Below are 20489 nucleotides of genomic sequence, written 5' to 3' on the forward strand. Positions count from 1 at the left end.
AAGTTGTACACTCTGTTTCTCTTCTATTAGTGAATACCTGTTAGTAAAGTATACATGAATTCATACATAACATATATTTTTTATTTAGCCCTTGATCTTTAAAGCCATTTCTTTGAGTATACAATTTTAAGTTGACTGTTATTTTTCTCTTGGGCCTATTTTGGATTTTTGTCTATGTAGATTATTTTTCTTAAAATTTGGTCTGTGAGAATTCCCTGTAGCCTGAATTGAATTTGGGTTCCTCTACAGATGATTTGCTCTTATTTCTTCCACATACTACCAGGAAGTACAACGGGCCTCAGACCACTTGAATCTAAATAGTGTGTAGTTTTTCAGACCGCCTAGATTGGGTGAATTTTGAATAAAATCACATCATGGAGGCCAGCTTGCCGTTATGAATTCTCAGGGGATATTTTCTCCCATTCTCACTCGGAGCCAAGGTTTTGTTTTTTGTTTTCTTTTGAGACAGAGTCTCACTCTGTCGCCCAGGCTGGAGTGCAGTGGTGCGATCTCAAGAGCCAAGGTTTAAGTCAGACAGTTTTCCTTGCAGTCTCCTGGAAGAGTGAATTATTTACTTTTCTTTTTTCTTTTTCTTTTCTTTTTGAGACAGAGTTGTGCTCTTGTTGCCCAGGCTGGAGTGCAATGGTGTGATTTCGGCTCACTGAAACTTCCACCTTCCAGGTTCAAGTGATTCTCCTGCCTCAGCTTCCCCAGCAGCTGGGACTACAGGCACACACCACCACGCCTGGCCAATTTTTGTATTTTTTCTTTTTAGTAGAGATGGGGTTTCGTCATGTTGACCAGGCTAGTGTCGAACTCCTGACCTCAGGTGATCCACCTGCCTTGGCCTCCCACAGTGCTGAGATTGCAGGTGTGAGCCACCGTGCCCAGTCTGAGGAATGAATTATTTCTAGTACTTCCTTAGATGAAGTGTATTACCCTTTGTGGGTCACAGCTTGTGCACAGGATCTGTTATTAGACACCCCACTTTGGATGAGCTTGAGCTCTGTCTCCTGTCCCCTATATCCTGCTTGCCTGTGAAAACCAAAGTTCAAGTTTGCCCGTATGCAAAGGCTCTGAACAGAAAAGCCAGCTTTGGTGATCAGCTTTCCTCTTTGATTTTTAGTTTTTTACTTGAGTATTCACTTTCTTGCTAGTTTACTGAGCATTTTGAGTTGTTTTCAGGAGAAGATTTGCTCAAGGAATCTGGTTTACCATTCCAAAGGAAATCCAAATTTCCCCCTCCCATCATAGCCAAGTTATTTGAAATAATAGATGATACTCAGTGTTTCTAAGCCTTCACTCCCACTTGTAGCCTCCTGAAGTTAGGCCTTCACCCCATCCTCCACTGAGCCTGCTCAGGCAAACGTCACCAATCAGAAGTTACCAAAATCCTAAGAGACTTGTTCCTCATCTTACTTGACCTCTTCTCAACATTACAAACTATGGACCTCTTGAAAGCTTCTCTTGCCTTGGTTTCTATTATTCTATTTTTTCCAGGTTCTCTTCCTACTTCCATCAGTGTTCCTTCTGTCTTCCTTTTTCCTGGTATTGCTGTATTTCCAGATTCTCTTGCTCCCTTGAGCTGTTTGAATAACTATGATATGCTGCTGACTTCCAAATCCACATCTCTGTGGCTCCAGGTACCTTCAAACTCAGTATGCCTGACAAGGAACTCATTTTTTACATTTTTTAATTTTTTAATTTTTTTGGAGACGAAGTCTTTGTTGCCTAGGCTGGAGTGCAGTGGTGCAATCTCGGCTCACTGCAATCTCTGCCTCCTGAGTTCAAGTGATTCTCCCACCTCAGCCTCCCGAGTAGCTGGGATTATAGGTGCCCACAACCATGCCCAGCTAATTTTTGTATTTTTAGGGGTTTAGCCATGTTGGCCAGGCTGGTCTCAAACTCCTGACCTCAGATGATCCACCTGCCTTGGCCTCCCAAAGTGCTGGGATTACAGGTGCGAGTCACCGTGCCCAGCCAAGGAACTCATTTTCTTTTTCCCAGACCTGCCCATTCTAGTCTGCTGAATGAAACTGCCAGGCAGCTAGCCACCTAAGATTATCCTGGAGTCACATGGGGCCATCCCCTTTCCTCATTTCCCGTATCTAATCAATCTTGTCATTTCTACCTCTTTGAACTCTTCAATCTGTTTCTCTTTTCCACCTTCACATTGCAGCTGCCTGGGGTCGGGTCCACCTCCTATCTTGCCCAGGCTACGGGCTTTGCCTCCTCTTTCGTTTCCTTACAACCATTCTTGTCCTCCTCCAACCAGCCTCTGTAAAAAGTTCAAATTCACTTGGTTCAGCAAAGTGATCTTCCTAAAACACAATATGATCAGATTACAAATATGATCAGTTTAGCCTTTCCTAAAACACAAACATTATCAATTTACACTTAGAGGTCCAAGTGTACTGAAGAGGGTCTCTTATTAGACTCCCGATCCAGTGTGCTCCATTTCCAAATAGACTTCCACGTCTGCCTAGCTCACCAACATTACCTTTCCACTCTCCACCATCTTCAACCTGTATCTTCCTGGGTGTGCCGCCAGGCTGCTCACGGTTCTAAACGCCAGGCAAAACAGTCTCCTGCCATCTCCTGCCCTCCCGACACAGGCCTATCTGGGGAGGACTCTTTGATCTTCCAAGAATCAGCGTAGCCTGTCTCTTTGTGAAACCCTTCCCAGCTCCTCAGCCTGTCCCCTCACAGCTGAATCATTCATGTCCCCTGAGTGGCCTCCATTGGCTCTTTACAGGCTTGTGTCCTCGCAGAGATAACCTGTTGCTGCTCTTTTTCTCATGCTTTTCTCTATTAGATTTTAAGTTCCATGAAGGCAAGGACTATGACTTATCCACGTCTATATGTCGTGACTGGTATACTGCAGGTACTCAGTAAGTGCTTGTGGCATGGATGAGTGAAGATGAGCTATTGCCTTCTTGGAATGAATGACCCTGCTGCTCAGCAAGGCAAATGATCCCCTAGGTAGTGGTGTTTCTGTGCGTTGTGACCAATGTGGCAGCTGTCACACTGACTTGTCACTCTAGTCAGTAGGACTGAGGTGTAAGACTTTCTCCTAGAGAAGTGGCTCCTGCTAGCTCTAGGGACTCTCATGACAAAGAGAGCAGAGGGGAAAAGCAGTTCATAGACTATGATGTGGGTCCAGCCCTAAGATTAAGAAGGTTTACAAGGCCGGGTACGGTGACTTATGCCTGTAATCCCAACACTTTGGGAGGCCGAGGCAGGCAGATCACAAGATCAGGAGTTCGAGAGCAGCCTGGCCAATGTGGTGAAACCCTGTCTCTACTAAAAATACAAAAATTAGCCAGGCATGGTGGCATGTGCCTGTAGTCCCAGCTACTTGGGAGGCTGAGGCAGAAGAATTGCTTGAGCCCAGGAGGCGGAGGTTGCAGTGAGCCAAGATCATGCCGCTACACTCCAGCCTGGGTAACACAGCAAGACTCCATCTCAAAAAAAAAAAAAAAAAAAAGAAAAGAAAAGAAAAGAAATTAAAAAAAAAAAGAAAAAGAAAAAGAAAAAAGAAGGCTTATGAAAATGGACACTTACTGAGGCCTTCAGGGAGGGTGAGGAGAGCTAGGAGGAAGCATCCTTGGGCCAGGCTGTGGGAAGGAGCGAAGGGCACAGGTAGGAATTAGGCAGTCTCTATGTAGTGCAGGACCTAAAAGGAAGGTAGACACATCACCTAGGAAAGCTCTAGTTTGGAGATGCCCCAAACTCTCACAAATGGGGTGTGAGGCATATGATTCACCCCTCCCCCACTCCACCTCATTTCCCACCTTCAGCTGGGTCCTGAAGACTAGTCCCCAGAAAAGCAGGAGATGCTATGGTGTTGAAGAAAGCACAGGACCAGTAGGCCGTGGCTTTAATGATGGATTGTATGTGAGCCTGGGTAAATCGCTTACCTTCTCTAAGTCTCAGTTGCTTCATCAGGGCACACTCTGACATGCCTCAACCACTTCCTAGGATTGTAGTAAAGGTCAACTCATAATGATGACGATAGCTATTCTTTTTAGATCACTTCCTATGTGTCAGAGATGATGCTAAACACTTTACCATATTTTATCAATACTAACAACATCTCTATGACATAGAACTATTATTAGCTGCATTTTACAAGATGAGTAAATTGAGGTTTAGCGAGGTAAAGTCCAATGCTATCAAGTGAGCTGATGGAGCTGACAGAGGCGGCATTTCGTCTGTGGAGCCAGCATTCTGGTTCCCTGATCTGTATATTTAGCTGTGCGGCTGACTTTACTGTCTAGGAGTGAAGCAACCACAGGTCCCCTCTGGGACCCCTGGCCTCACAGCCACAGTAGCAGCACTTAGCAAAGAATAAGGAAAGACACCTCCTTCCCCCTTGGCTTCAGAGATGTGCTCCTGAGGAGCTGGCTTTCCCTTCCTAACTGCAGGAGTTGGTGACTGTACTGGGTTGAATAGTGTCCACACAAAATTCGTATCTACCAGGAACCTGTGAATATAATCTTACTTGGAAGGAGGATCTTAGCAGATGTAACCAATTAAGATCATTTGCACTCATACTGGATTAGGGTGGGCCCTAATCCAACGACTGGTATCCTTATAAGAAGAGAGAAATGTGGACTGAGATGTAGACGTAGAGGGAAGATAACCATGTGAAGACATGGGGTTATGCTTCCGCAAACCAAACAACACCAAGGATCCTGGGAACCACCAGAAGCTAGAAGAGGCAAGGAAGGATTCTTCCCTAGAGCGTTCAGAAAGCACATGGCCCTGCCAACACCATGGTTTCAGATTTCTAGCCTCCAGAACAGTGAGAGAATACATTTGTTATTTTAAGCTACCCAGTTTGATAGTAGCAAACACACACAGTAACCCACCACTCTGTGCACCACAGCTGGGTGGACAGAGCATGGATTGGAAACCACCTAGATGGACTAGGTGGGGTGAGCCTATTTGTGGCAGATGACGGAGAGGAGAATAAGTTATTTACTCATTCAGCTACACTGACCAACTTGTAGACAATGCCTCCCCATGACTTTATGTGATTGTGTGTACACTGTGTCTGGCGAGTGTGTTTTCAGCTTTATTTTTTCCGGATATGATAATGGGAGTTCTTCACGTTGGTGAAACTTAGGTGAGAATTCCATTTAATAAATTGTTCCCCCTACCTCTTGGCTGTCCTTACCACCCCTAGATCTCAGATGGTGAAACTGTGCTTAAAGAGGTTCAACCCTTGCCCAAGTTTTCAGTTAGTTAGTAAGAAGCAGAATTCAGATCCAGAATTATCTGACTGCAAAAATTCTGCCCTTTCCATTATATCAAGTTCTTTCTCAAGCTAAAGAAAGTGACCTTTTTTCAGAAAGATATGGAGTGATTTGTTTACTTTCTTAAGCATTTTTTCTAGATTTGAAAGTAACATTTATTTGAAAAATATTTAAAAATTATTGAAATGGTAAAATAAAAAGTAAAAAAAAAATATGGCAATAACTACTGTTACTATTGGGTAAATATCCTTCCAGTCTTTTTTTCCTATAAATACATATTATCAATACAATTTGAATAATGCTGTGAACAGTTTTGCATTTTGTTTTAATTTAACATTATCTTGTAAGCATTTTCTCATGTCATAAGTTTTTGTAGACAGGATTTTAAATTACTAAATAATGTTTCATCATATGGATGGGCCATAATTTAACATTTTCTATTATTGTCTACTTAGTTTCCACCTTTTTACAATAATAAATATACAAGTTAACATTTTAAATAAACATCTGTCCTCTTATTATTTCTTGAAGACAGGGGATCATACTGGGTAAATGGATATGAATATTCTAAGGCATTTGATGCATAATGACAATTGTTTACCAAAAGGGTTCTACCTACCCGCCCAGTCAGAGTGCCTGACACGGCACCCTTACCCATACTGTCATCAGTAAAGAGCTTTGCTATGTTCTGAAAAGGAGCATGCCGCAATTCCATCACACAGGCTACCGCGTCCAGCGGATGGCAGGGGGCAAGACCAAGCAGGGAAACCAGTTAGGAGACCGTAGCGATGATCCCAGGGGACGCGCTGGGGGCTTGCGGCTAGGCGCAGGGATGGAGGAACTGGAACACGCACGGGATTCGTAGAATATTCGACAGGGGCGGGGGATCGACTCTGATAAGATAATTCTGCGTTGCGTGGGGTGCAGGAGAGGGAGGAGACTGCACGTTCGGCTCCTGCCTCCTCCGCGCCGGGCTCGGCACCGATCCGCGAGGTTGGCCGAGGCGTGAGCCCCGCCCACCCCTTTAACAGGGACACTCCCCTTTAAGGCGGGCGCCCGCGCGCGCCCCGGCCCCGCCCTTCGGGGGCGCGCGCGGCGGCCGCGGCGCCGGCTCCGCCGGGAGTGCACGTGCTGGCGCCGGGCGGAGGAGAGGGAGGCGGGAGCCGGGCAGCGGGAGGAGGGGAGGCGCCGGGGGCGCGCGCGCGCGCTGGGCGCTGCTGGGCTGCGGCGGCGGCGGCGGCGGCGGCGGCGGCGGCGGCGGCGGCGGTTACTATGGCGGAGTCGGCCAGAGCCTCCTCCTTCTTACCCCTTGTTGTCCTGCTGCTCGCCGGCAGCGGCGGGTCCGGGCCCCGGGGGATCCAGGGTGAGTCCTGGGGCGGGGGGCGGGGGCCGGGATGGAGAGGGCTGGGCGAGGGCGAGGCCTCGAGCCGCGGCCGCTGGGCTACAGCGCGCCCCCTCCCCACGCGCACAATATGGCCGGGTGGGGGGCGCGGAGGAGTCGGGGTGACCCCCAGTCAGCTTCCCAGACCTCGGAGGCGCGGCTGCCCTTCGGCGGCGGAGCTCACGCCGGGCCCCTTGGGACTCGAGCCCTGTTCCAGGCGGAACTGGATTCGGGCAGCTCTTGGGGGTCGCGCTCCCAGCGCCCTCATGTTCCATAGAGGAGAGCCTGAGCTTCCAGCCTCAAGATTTGGAGGTCCATGGTTTCTGTCCTTCACCGTGTCCAGGGGCGGGGGGCTTTCTTCCCTCCCTCCAGATGCTCCTGGGGGGCGTCTTTCTCCCGCCAAGATTGTGGGGTTCGGGCGGTGGGGTCTTAGCCTCTCCGAGAGATCCTGATGTTGAGAGCCCGCGCACCTCGAGACTGTAGGGGAAGGGGTCTCTAACCTTTCCTTCAGGTCCTGCACTTGGCGTGTTTCTTCCCCTCCCTCCCCTGCCTCCCTAATGTTCTGGGAAAGGGAGTCACATTTCCCCTTCACTCAATCCCTTGAGTTCAGTGGGGCAATCCCCCCCTCCGCCCTCCGGCACACATGCCCCGTGGAGGCTATTTGGAGGAAGTGGGACGAACAGGCCCCTAAACCTTTTTGGAGCCTAGCTTTGGAATCCCTAACCCTATGGAACCGAGTTCCCCAAGGGTTGATCTGAATCTAGGTGTATTTGCTTTCCTCCTCGCTTCCCCTACCCTACCCCGGGGGGCCCATTCAGTTAATCACTTTGTGGATGACTTTCAGGTGAAATCTTAGAACGTGTCTCCTACCCCCCAAGATTATTTAAAGATCCCACCACCGGACTGTATCCCCGGCCCTTGGTCAGTACTTATTTACCTTCCTACACGATACCTCTTCCCAGCCCGCCCACCCTCACACACCCCTTACCTTCCAATCCCCACAGTCTGCGGCTCGCCTTATACCACCCCCACTCTCCCCTCTGTAGAAGCGGGTACCTTTTTGCGGGACACTCCGCTGGCTGTGTTGTTTTTGAGGCTTTGGGGGCTGAGAAGAGCAGATGAAACCCTAAAATATTTCATTTAAGAGAGTCCTGGCGAATGTGTTTTGGCCTTGAGGTAGTAGATGAAGGTTATATTTGGCAGTTATATTGAAGCGATTATTGACCCACAGATGGATCTGGGAGAGATGATCAGGATTGTATTCGCTCCCAATGTACAAAGCCTGCTGCTTTGACTTCTCAGCAGCCCCTAACCTTCCAGCAATGGGAGATCAAGTGTGTTCTGTGGCTCTCTTCTCCCCTAAAAATAATGATTCTCAGGTGGATTCAGTCGTCTTTAATAAACCAGTCAGTCAAGAAAAGACACCATGCCACTTTGGAGTCTCAAAAACAAGTTCATTATCTCCGGCTTTGATATTTGTTCCCAGTGGTGGAGCCTGTGCAGCGGGGTCTTTGTTCACGGGCTAATGCTTCTGCTAAGCACCTCGTGTGTGTTCTTCGGCCTCACTGCTCTGTGGCTGAGGGGTTTGAGAAACATGGTGAAGGTGTATGAACCGAGCTTGACATTTGTGGTGAGATAATGATTTGCATGAATAAGGATGTTCATCGGGCCTTATTAAGGACCGTTTTTTGGAATGTGTAACATTAATGTTCTCTACTGGGGTAGGAAAAAAAAAAGGGGGAGATTGAACCTCTAGGTTTGTCATGTTATTTGTGTATGTATAAATCTTTAAATTCCTCGTATAGGAATTTTTATCCTGCCCCTTATCCAGGATTTTTAACAGTCATTTCCCTGCTGATTTGATGTAGTGTTTGTGGGGTTTTTCTGGTTGTGAGCCTAGTTAAGAATGTTTGATAATCCAATTGGTTCTGATTGGGGCAGAGTTCATTTTTTTGTAATCTTCCTAAAATGGATGTTTGTGGGGGTTAAGGTGGGTGGGTAAAATAGGGAGTTCGTTTCTTTTTTTGGTAAATTGGAAATTAGGTTGTGTGTCCAGCAAACATTCTCCAGGGCATTTAAACTTCTTGGCCAGACACTACAGTTTTTTCCGGGTCTAGTTGCCAGTAGTGCATGCTATGGAGACCACTGCTGCAAAAGGCTTAAAGTAAAACGTCAGTTCTGGGAAAATAGAGGCTGTGGGATAACAAGAAGTTGATTTTTTCCCCTCCCCTGCATTTCCTATATAGTGCTCCCCTACGTGGGCTGGAGGAGTGACAGAGCCAGGCAGCTCTGATGCCTGAAGATGCCTGGTACTTGGACATGATGTGAGGGCAGTAAGGGATAGGCATTTCTATTAATGAATTAACTAGGACTTAGGAAAAGGCCAGTGATAAGGAGAATGAGTTTCAGTTAGAAATAGCATCCGTTTGATAGGTGTACACGTTTTAAGGCCTGGCTTTGGAATTTTCACATTTAAAAATGTAAAATTGAGTTAGTAGCAGGAGAACATGACATTCATTTCTTAAAACAAAAGCAACAAGAGAGATATTTGACATTCTCATAGGAACATTTTGAAATTTTGTGAGCGGAATGAAAATCTAATTTCAAGCCAACCCTTGTAATTTTGTTGAGTGGACATGGATTTTAAGTACAGTGGAAGTGCAGTCTTGTAGAGGACCTCTGATTAGTTTTGTTTAAACAGCTCCTGGAGCAGATGTGATAAAACATATTAAAATGGCTACTCTGGTTAAAGGTTAAAGCCAGATGGAGGGAGGAGGCTGGTTTTCAGCCCTAGAACTTAGCTCTCTTACAAGTTGTCCTTGAACAAGTAACTTAACCTTTCTGTGACTGGCTCAGTTTTCCCTCTGTAAAATAAGGAAATATTTTGTGTCACTCTTATTGGGACATTTGTGAGTCTGACTTACTGATAGCCAGTTGGCGGGGAGGTATTTTTAGACACGTTTCTGACTTCAGTGAATAAGCAATGCTGGGTTACTTTTTTATCTTATGGAGCAGAAAAACATACTCTGTGATTGATAGACGTACAGCATGTCACAGTGTGGTTAATTTCTTTTTGTGCTTTTTTGTAGACCCCTTTCAGATTTCCTCAAGTTAATTTCTGTCTCTGGCAGGCTCTTACATCGTTGACTAGGCAGCATACCTGTGCTAATCAAAGACAGTCTGGAGGGAGTGACCTGCTTTAGGCTTTATTGGTTTGGCAATGTTTTAATTCTTACGCAACTCTGGGTATGTTTATGGCACTATGTAAATGTTACATAAGAACATGGAGGCTGAGAAGTGGCCAGAATGGTGACTGTGAACACAGGAAGGTTAGACTGAGGACTTTATCCAAAAGGACCTTGGGAATCTGCAATCAGTACAGGAAGAACCTGCACTTTATTTTCCTCTAAGAACCTTTTTAGATGATTATGTCTTTCAGGTGGACTGCTGTGTTATAAATAGGTTTATTCTCCACCGGTGAGCTAATTGTAACCTTGCTACCAAAATATGAATCAGTAAACGATGAGATGTGCTGCTTCTTCCAGCATGTCCTGTTGAAGCTGCTTGTTGCATTTTGGAACATGAGTTGAATTGGGTTGCAGTCTGTTCTCATAATAACTGAGGAGCACAGGGTGTTGAGGTGGAATGGAATTCTCAGTTCGTGGTGCTTTAGGTCATCTTAATTTTTGAAGGTTAAATACAGAATACTGAAGTGGCTCTTTATAATTTTGAAATCTTTATTTACTGTTCAATTTTTGCTCAGAGTAGCAGTGAACATTAATTCTGGGATCTCGCCTCTTTGTCTTCAGTTCTTGTAAGGGGGTCTTAGTCTCGTTTTCCTCTCTGTATTCATAAAAAGGAAATTCTAGAGTCCTTTCTCACCAGTGCTTCTGATGCTGGACATACTGCAGGCAGCCACAGCCCATCAGTTCCTCCTGGACTGGGAATGCGGGAACCTTTTAAGTCCAACTTGCATTTCTTTCACTCTGCAGGCACTGCCTCATGGCCAGGTTCAGATACCTGCTCTGAGTTTCTGTTCTTCTCAGTTTTTCACTCTCATGCATGGTTTAACTTGAGCTTTGGCTTCAGAGGCACCATTTCTGTCCATGTCTGTTCTCTCTCCTCTGTTATGGAGAAATGGTATGCTAAGCAAAAATACGATTTCAGAGAGTATCTTTCTTTCCTTTACTCTGTAGAGTTGCCAGAGTTTGGTTTAGCTGTGACGTTTCCATCCCAGGCAATCTTTATCTGCTCTCTAGGGTTCAGAGACAGTGCCACTTTACGCAACTCTGGGCTTTTTGGTTTTCTTTAGTCTCCACCCAATCTTAAGCCTGCATTTGTCTCCCTAAATATTTTGAATTTAGCATAATGAAAGTAACTGCCTTTCCCTTTAAACCATCACATCACCCCTAATATTTACACAGTTAACATATAGGAGATTTCTTCATTCATTGGGTTGGGTATGTGCCTGGAACAGTTTTTGGCATGGGGATTTAAATAACAACAAGATGAACAAAAGTCCCTAAATCTCTGCTACTATGGAACTTGCAATGCTTAGACTGAAAATAAATAAGTAAACTCAGTTAATCAGTCCATGAGTGCTGTGAAGAAAATAAAACAGGATGCTGTGCCATAGTGTGCCTGGAGCTGCCATTTCACCTCTGTCTCAGCTTCATTGTTTTATCTGTAAAATGGGGCGAATACAGTCTTGTTACTCGTGGTAGTTCTATAAAGTTGAATTGTAGAACTGAATTACCAAATCTTCAGCCATTGTTCCTAGGGGAAATACAGGGTTAGGTTCCTGCAAGCCTCTGGTCACTTTTTCAACCTGTCAATACATAACCTTATTTTATGTGTTTCTTTTTTTTTTTTTTTTTTTTCTTTTTTTGAGACAGGGTCTCGCTCTGTTGCCCAGGTTAGAGTGCAGTGATATGATCTCACTCACTGCAGTTTCTGCCTCCTGGGCTCAAGCAATCCTTCCACCTCAGCCTCCTGAGTAGCTGGGACCTCAAGTGTATACCACCTCACCTGGCTAATTTGTGTATTTATTTACTTTTTGGTAGAGACAGGGTTTCAACATGTTGCCCAGGCTGGTCTTGAACTCCTGGGCTCAAGCAGTCCACTCACCTGGGCCTCGCCTGCTGAGAATGCAGGTATGAGCCACTGAACCTGGCCTGTTTTATGTGTTTCTGTTTATTTTTAATTTTTATTTTTATTTTTTTGAGACAGTGTCCTGCTCTGTCACCCAGGCTGTATAGTACAACAGTGCATCACAGGTTGGGCACAGTGGCTCACGCCTGTAATGCCAACACTTTGGGAGGCCGAGGCAGGTGGATCATGAGGTCAGGGGTTTGAGACCAGCCTAACATGGTGAAACCCCGTCTCTATTAAAAATACAAAAATTAGCCAGGCGTGGTGGTGTGTATCTGTAATCCCAGCTACTCAAGAGGCTGAGGCAGGAAAATCGCTTGAACCCGGTAGGCAGAGGTTGCAGTGAGTCGAGACTGCGCCACTACATTCCAGCCTGGGCGACAGAGTGAGACTCCATCTCAAAAAAAAAAAAAAAAAAAAAAAATGCATCATAGTTCACTGCAGCCTGGAACTCCTGGGCTCAAGCAGTCCAACTCCTGGGCTCAAGCAGTCCTCCTATGTCAGCCTCCCAAGTGGCTAGGATCACACGCACGTGCCACCATACCCGGCCAATTTTTAAATTTTTTGTAGAGATAGGGTTTCACTCGTTGCCCAGGCTGGTCTCTAATTCCTAGGCTCAAATGATCCTCCTGCCTTGGCCTCCCAAAGGGCTGGGATTACGGACGTGAGATACCATGCCTGGCTTTGTTTCTGTTTAAAGACATCTTATTTCATACGTATTGTTGATTCATTAACATTGAACTTTACTGACAATAGCACTATTAACTCATGCCTGAACCAAGCTTCTCTAACATGTATTTTCTCCACGAGGCATATCACTATCTTATTGCGCCTAGGAACACTAGATAGCACTTCAGCACTACTTGTGGGGGACCATTTTATACAGCAAAATCATCAATGAAAAGCATGACACTAAATATGCTGCAGAAAGGATAACTTGTTTACAGTATGCCAGCTGAAACAAGAAGGCAGGGTTGCCTTGTTTGACCTCAGTTGGGAATGCATGTGGTGGGTGTTTCAAATGTTTCACTATTCTGTGTGTGGCTGTCAGTGAGCACGAAGGTACCATAAATGTTGATATTGGGGTTACACATAAATTTGCATTAACCGTATTTTGTTAGAACTGTATACAAAAGTGGTAGAAATAAATAAAATTGTAGAATTTCACTGAACCAGAATTTTAATTTTAATACATATAGTTAGAAGTCCCGTTTCCAGACTGCAAACTAAACATATGCATGTTGAGTACCTACCATGGTGATCTAGCACGGTGGTCCCCAACCTTTTTGACATCAGGGACTGGTTTCGTGGAAAATAATTTTTCCGCATGGGAAGTGGGGGAGATATGGTTTCGGAATGAAACTATTCCACCTCAGATCATCAGGCACATCAAGCCGAGGTGGGTGGATCACCTGATCAGGAGTTCAAGACCAGCCTGGCCAACATGGTGAAACCCCATCTCTACTGGAAATACAAAACTAGCCAGGCATGGTGGTGGCAGCACATGCCTGTAATCCCAGCTACTCGGGAGGCTGAGGCAGGAGAATGGCTTGAATCCGGGAGGCGGAGGTTGCAGTCAGCTGAGATCACGCCACTGCACTCCAGCCTGGGGAACAGAGTGAGACTCCTCAAAAAAAAGATCATCAGGCACGTCAAGCATGTTAGATTCTCATAAGGTGCATGCAAGCTAGATGCCTCGCATGCGTGGTTCACAGTAGGTTTCCCACTTCTATGAGAATCTAATGCTGCCGCTGATGTGACAGCAGGCAGAGCTCAAGTACATGCCTGCCACTTACCTGCTGCTGAGTGGCCTGGTTCCTAACAGGCTGTGGACCAGTACCAGTCTGTGGCCCCAGGGGTTGCGGACCCCTGATCCAAAGGGTCCCTTGACACGTATTTATTGAGCACTTGTCATATACTAGGCATTGTCACAGGTGTTAGGAATACAGCAGTAAACCAAAGGAGACAAAATTGCCTTCTCTCAGCTTACCTTCGGCCAGGTGAGGTGAACAATAAACAAAAGTATGAAATGTAAGGCAATTGTGCCTACCACAGTCCACCTTCTGCCCCTCCCTCCCCCAAGATTCCCCATCTTTGGTGTCCACACACCTGCTTCAGGTATTCAGTCAAATGCTAGTCTTTGTCGATAGAATTAAGGTCTTAGTCGGTTGACCTTTAGCCGTCTAAAGGAGGTTATCATGGTGGGTCTGTCCTGATTGAACTAGCCCTTTCAAAGCAGAGAGATTTCTCAGCTGATTGCACAAGAGGAAATCAGATGTTCCAGCTGGCTTGGAAGCAAGCAGACATCCATGTTGTGAACTGCCGATCCCAACAGCCACATGGCAAGGAACTGCAGGCAAACTCTAGCAGCTGAGAGTGGTTCCCAGCTGACAGCTAGGAGGAACATGGGGACCTCAGTCCTTCATCTGCAAGGCTATGGATCTTGCCAACAACCAGTAGGCTTGGGAGAGGACCCAATCATAGATAAGAAGGCAGCCCTAACTGGCACTATCCATGCTGTGCCTGGACTTCTGACCTGTAGGAACTGTGAAATAGTAACTAGGTGGTGGTTTAAAAAATGTATGCATTGGGTGGGGGTGAGTCAAATGGTGATGGTGAAAATAGGTAAAGCAAGAGAGGGGAATAATGAGAAATACCACAAAACAGTCATGGGGGTACTTGAGACCTGGTGCCCAGCCAGCCCATCGCTCACATATAAAAATAAATCCTTTGACCACAGGTGGCTTTCATCTGCCTATAACTTTTTTCTAGATATTTGTGAGTGGAGGGGAGAGGAATTGTGGATGCTTTGGAAATGTTTTTTAGGTGCTTGGGATGTTTGAGTTGAGGAATCTGGGAATTGAAGTATTTTCTGGTTTTTTTTTTTTTTTTTTTTTTTTTTTTTTCGGTTAGTAGAGGACTCACCTTGCCCCACATCCTCATATATTGTCTTGGTATATGTTTGCATGTTACCTTTTATACCTGTAGAAGATAAGATTGAATTGTAATCAGTCAGTGTTCATTTCTGATATCCAGGATGTGCCTAGCACTAAGCTGAATGCTGAGAGGGATCCTGAGGAAAGAGTCTGTCCTTGCCCTTTACAAGTTTAGATGCACAGACTGACTGCAGTGGCTCACGCCTATAATCCCAACACTTTGGAGACTGAGGTGTGGGGGATCACTTCAGTCCAGAAGTTTGAGACTAGCCTGGGCAATATAGCGAGACCTCGTCTCTACAAAACATTTTTAAAAATTACACGGGCGTGGTGGCACGTGCCTGTGGTCCCAGCTACTTGGGAGGCTGAGGTGGGAGGATAGCTTGAGCCCAGGAAATTGAGGCTACAGCAAACCATGATTGCACCACTGCACTTCAGCCTGGGTGACAGAGTGAGATCCTGTCTCAAAAAAAAGTTTACACACAAATGGACTTTTTTCCTGCTTGTTGGAACTACCACAAACTATGAGGAGTTCAGGTGACAATTGTAATAAAAGCATCTGATTTGCTGAATGTTTACTATATACTAAAGTATTATGCTAAGCACCTGTGTTGTATCATTTACTCTATGTAGTTATTCTTTGAGGGGCTGGGGCTGTTATTCCCAATTTACAGATGAGAAAACTAGGGCATAGAGAAGTTAAGCAGTGGGTCCAAAGTCTATCCAAGTCCAAAACATGTGGTCTAAATATTGTACTGTACTATAAACTGTGAGTACTGTAAAAGTGACCTTCTAACCAGGCTCTCTGCCTTCAATCTCCTATTTGTTTTCCATCCTACTGCTGGATTTAGCTTTGGAAATGCACCCTATCTGTCTGACCTATAGGTTTTGTGGCTTCTAGGATCAACTCTAGACCTCTTAGTTTAGCATTGCAGTCAGTTTCATCTGGTCTTAGTCTTCCTGACTGTTTTTGTCTTTGGCTGGAACCTTGGCATTGTTGTAACTGTCAATTTACTGTGAACCCAATATAGCTAATATTTTTTCACAGCCCTTTGCTTTCCCCTTTCTTTTTCTCTGGAATGCTTCTCCCCACTTCTCCTCCTGGCCAAACCCAGTGTCCTCCAGTGTGGACCTTCATCCTCTTGTGTTCTCCGGGTCAGTGATTCCATCCTCTCTGCTTTTCCCCTTGGCCTGTATTGGTAGTTGGAGTTGCACTGTTTATAGTTGTCTTCTCCTCCCACTCTCTATGCCCAGAGAGTAGGTGCGGGGAGCTGGCTTATTCATTATATGGCTTTGGCCTACACAGAGCCTTGCATGTTTTAAGTACTTAATAAGTTTGTTTAATTTAATTCATTCATTTCTTTTCCATCCTCTCAGTAAAATCCTAGGCAAATAATTCCAATTCTGTTTTGCTCTAATTTTATTATCATCTTGTGTATATAGAATTTTAATCCTACTCAAAAAATGCCACGAACGTTTGTGAGTTACTTGGAACATCATAATCTCTCTTTCTATCTCACCTCTTTCATCTCTATTTATCCTACGCCTACCCATTTTATTCCAGCCAAATGAACTTGATCTCTCAACCTCATTAGTTTTACTCTCAGTTTGTCTGATTTCTTTTTTCCTTTTTCATTGTCCCAGTTGCCTGAAACAATCATTCCTATCCCTCTTCTCACTCAAAACTGTGACATACACTGTCTCCTCTCCATTCGTCCATATTATAATAAATAGGTCAGGAAGAAAATACCAGAGATAAATATCCTTCCCTGCTCTATTGAGCCAGAAGTATGTTTATTCAGACTCAACAAAGAAAACAGTGGTTTTACATGTTCATCATAAACTGAAATCAAAGGAGAAATGCAATTTCCTGATTGTCTAAATATGACAACTGAGTCTGTACACATAGGTCCCAGGAACATTGGACACACTCCCTCATAATGATGCTCGCTCATTTCAGTTTTACCTTGACATTCTCCTGAGCAGCAGGTGGGCCCTTGCTAGATGTTCAGGTATTTACAGTCAGCCATAAATTAAGTTGCAATGACAGGTCTCCTTAGGATAAACATCAAACGTGTCTTTTGAGTGAGAACAAAGCTTTCATTCTCTAACAGAGACTTAAGGTTGAACTTGTTTAAACAGCTCTCTAGGGCTGGGTTTGTCTCCAAGTAGAATGTCAGAAAGGCAGCTTGTAGAATGGATATAGTGTGGAGCTGACTTTCCAAACACCTTTCTCTTATGCAAACCCCATTCCAAGACTTTTTCCCAGATTGGAATTAAATACCAAGCTTATCAAGTGTCTTATTGTTAAATCTGTGGTTCTCCCCACCCCCCACCATACAAATAGCTTCCTTTATTAAGTCAGTTATTTTTTTGTAAGTGCTTTTTACCAGTACATTTTGTTTTTGTGTTTTTCTATATACCACCATTGGCACCTGTAAAATTTGACTTTATTATGGCTCTTGGGTACTTGAAAGCTTTTTGTTTTAATGTATTTTTAAAATCTAATTTTGATGATTGTAAAAGGTGAAAATGTAACTTGGGTCTTGTTTTCTTTTAACCAAATAGCATGTGATTGCTTTACTGCTGCAAGATTTTTCTATTTAGGCTAGTTAGAACCTTGCTAGTACAGTATCAGTTCCTAGTTATTGCCTTCCCGCCCCCCAAGAAAGCCAAACATTGCCTCTATTTTGTGAACAGTTTAGTGCCAGACATTTTTTAACCTGATTCAGATTTTCATAAACATTTTGGCAGTTGTCTAGATCAGTAGCTATTAACAGTTGTCTTTCTTTTTAAGACAGTGGAACTCTTAAAAATGAAAACGTAGAAATGTATATAAAGTTATAAAGTGAGTAAAAGCTGAGCAACTCTGGCAGAGGCCCCCTCTGCCCCTGAAATTATTAGGCTGAGATCTGTTGAGTGACATTTATTGGGCACGGTGCTATTTGCCAGGTGCTGTACTAGACACCGGTGAGAAACTGGTGAAAAGGACACTGGTTTCCTCTTTGTGAGTTCAGAGATTCCTGGCCATGGTGGAGAGTCTAGAGATTCAGGAAGAAGACAGTTTGAAAAACACGGTAAGGTTTTTGTTTTTGTTATTGAGATTATATTGTGTATGTTGTTTGGCAAATAGGGATATATGGTAGTAGTTTTAAATTGTGGCAAAATAGCCGGGCGCGGTGGCTCAAGCCTGTAATCCCAGCACTTTGGGAGGCCGAGGCGGGTGGATCACGAGGTCAGGAGATCGAGACCATCCTGGCTAACATGGTGAAACCCCGTCTCTACTAAAAATACAAAAAACTAGCTGGGCGTGGTGGCGGGCGCCTGTAGTCCCAGCTACTTGGAGGCTGAGGCAGGAGAATGGCGTGAACCCGGGAGGCGGAGCTTGCAGTGAGCCGAGATCGCGCCACTGCACTCCAGCCTGGGTGACACGGCGAGACTCCGTCTCAAAAAAAAAAAAAAAAAAAAAAAAAAAAAATTGTGGCAAAATACGTGTAACAGAAAATGTACTATTTTAATTGTACAATTCAGTAGTGTTAAGTACCTTCATAATGTTGTGCAAACCATCACCCCTAATTTTAAAGTTTAATATTTATTTAATTTTTATTTATTTATTTTTGAGATGAAGTCTTGCTCCGTCACCCAGGCTGGAGTGCCATAGCATGATCTCGGCTCACTGCAACCTCTGCCTCCCAGGTTCAAGCAATTCTCCTGTCTCAGCCTTCTGAGTAGCTGGGATTACAGACATGCACCACCATGCCCAGTTAATTTTTTGTATTTTTAGTAGAGATGGGGTTTCACCATATTGGCCAGACTGGTCTCAAACTCCCGACTATAAGTAATCCACCCACCTCGGCCTCCCTATGTGCTGGGATTATAGGCCTGAGCCACCACGCCCGGCCAACATTTCATATATATATAGAATCTTAATATGTGGCTTCTTTCATGTAATATAATGCTTTCAAGTTTCATCTATATTATAGCATGTATCAATAGTTTCTTTTTATGGCTGAATAATATTCCATAATAAATATACCACATTTTGTTCATTCATCGTTTGATGGACATGTGGGTGGTTTCTACCTTTTGGCTATTGTGAATAGTACTGTTGAGAATAATTCATGTACAAGTTTGTGTTTAAACATTTGTTTCAGTTATTTTGTGCGTATGCCTTAGAGTAGAATTGCTGGATTATAGGGTAGTTCTAGGTTTAACTTAATAAGGAAACATCAAACTGTTTTCCACAGCAGTTGTACCCTTTTATGTCCCAGCAATGCACGAAGGGTTCCAGTTTCTCTAAATCTTCACCAACACTTATTAAATTTCTTTTTCATATTCTTATGGCCTTCCTAGTGGGTATGAAGTGGTGTCTCATTATGGTTTTGGTTTTCATTTGAATTTGCAATACAGTAGAGTCGATGTTGAACATCTTTTCATGTGTTTGCAGGCCATTTGTATATCTTCGGAGAAATGTCTGGTTCAGGTCTTTTGTCCAGTTTTGTTGGTTTTTAAAAAATTATTATGCTTTTTAGAGAACGAGTCTTTCTCTGTCACCCAGGCTGGAGTGCAATGGTGTATTCATAGCTCATCGCAGCCTTGAACTCCTGGGCTTAAATGATCTTCTTGCCTCACACTCCTAAATAGTTGGGAACTCAGGCATGCACCACCATGCATGGCTCCTGTTCAGTTTTTAATCTGGTTGTTGTTGAGTTCGAAAAGTTCTTTATATATTCTGGATTCTAGGCCATTTTCAGATATAAGATTTGCATATATTTTCTCCTGTCCATTTTCTTTTTACTCTTTTGATACTGCCCTTAACACAAAGGTTTTTAATTATGGTGAAGTCCAGTTTATCCATTTTACTTTTGTTGCTTGTGCTTTGGTGTCATATCTGACAGACCATTGCCAAATCCAAGGTCATGATGTTTTACCCCTCTTCTGAGTTTTAGAAATTTTAAGTTTTAGCTGATACATTTAGGTCTTTGATCTATTTTGAGTTAATTTTTGCACGTGGTGTTAGGTAAGGGTCTGACTTCATTCTTTTGCATGTGGTTATCCATTTGTTCATCCCCATTTTTTGAAGAGACTTTTCCTTTCCCCTGTATGTTCTAAGCACTCTTGTTGAAAATCAGTTAACCATAGATGTATGGGTTTATTTCTGGATTCTCAATTCTGTTCTGTTGATTTGTGTGTCTATACTTAGCACCATTCTGTTTGATAACTGTAGCTTTGTTGTAAGCTTGAAATCAAGAAGTATGAGTCCTCCAACTTTGTTATTTTTTTTTCTCCCAAGATTGAACTATTCAGGGTCACTTGCAATTCCATATGAATTTTGGGATCGGCTTTTTCATTTCCGGAAAAAAAAAAAAAGGCCACTGAGATTCTGAAAGGGATTGCATTGAGTCTCATCTGATGTATATAATTTATATATAGGCCACTGAGATTCTGATAGGGATTGTATTGACTCTCATCTGATGTATATAATTTACATATAATATGTGATCATATGTTCACATTTTTAGTGTAATTTAATTTATGTTGGTGGACAAGTTCAGTTCTCAGTTTTTCAGTATCAATTTGCAAAAAAAAAATTCCTCTTGAAAAATAGTATGCCTAAGAAACCCTGAAGGAATATACATCAAACATGTAGTAGTAATTGTCTCTGGGGCAGGAATTAAAGGGGCGCTCAACCTCTACATTATATATTTCTGTGGTGGTTGAAATTCTCGTTAAACAAGGAAACACGGGTTAGTTACTTTG

General features: G+C 43.9%; 1 protein-coding gene across 2 annotated transcripts in view; it reads left to right on the top strand.

Moving 5' to 3' along the window:
• The first annotated feature begins 6470 nt into the window (after window positions 1-6470).
• ACVR1B (activin A receptor type 1B) overlaps window positions 6471-20489 on the top strand; it is a 45714-nt gene continuing 31695 nt past the window's right edge. For both annotated transcript variants that reach the window (XM_008003308.3, XM_073020761.1), the window contains exon 1: window positions 6471-6624. In XM_008003308.3, the coding sequence (XP_008001499.1) occupies window positions 6534-6624 (91 nt within the window). In that variant the 5' untranslated portion in view covers window positions 6471-6533. The remainder of the gene's footprint in view (window positions 6625-20489) is intronic.

The sequence above is a fragment of the Chlorocebus sabaeus genome, chromosome 11 (assembly GCF_047675955.1).
Source record: "Chlorocebus sabaeus isolate Y175 chromosome 11, mChlSab1.0.hap1, whole genome shotgun sequence".
NCBI classification, from domain to species: domain Eukaryota; kingdom Metazoa; phylum Chordata; class Mammalia; order Primates; family Cercopithecidae; genus Chlorocebus; species Chlorocebus sabaeus.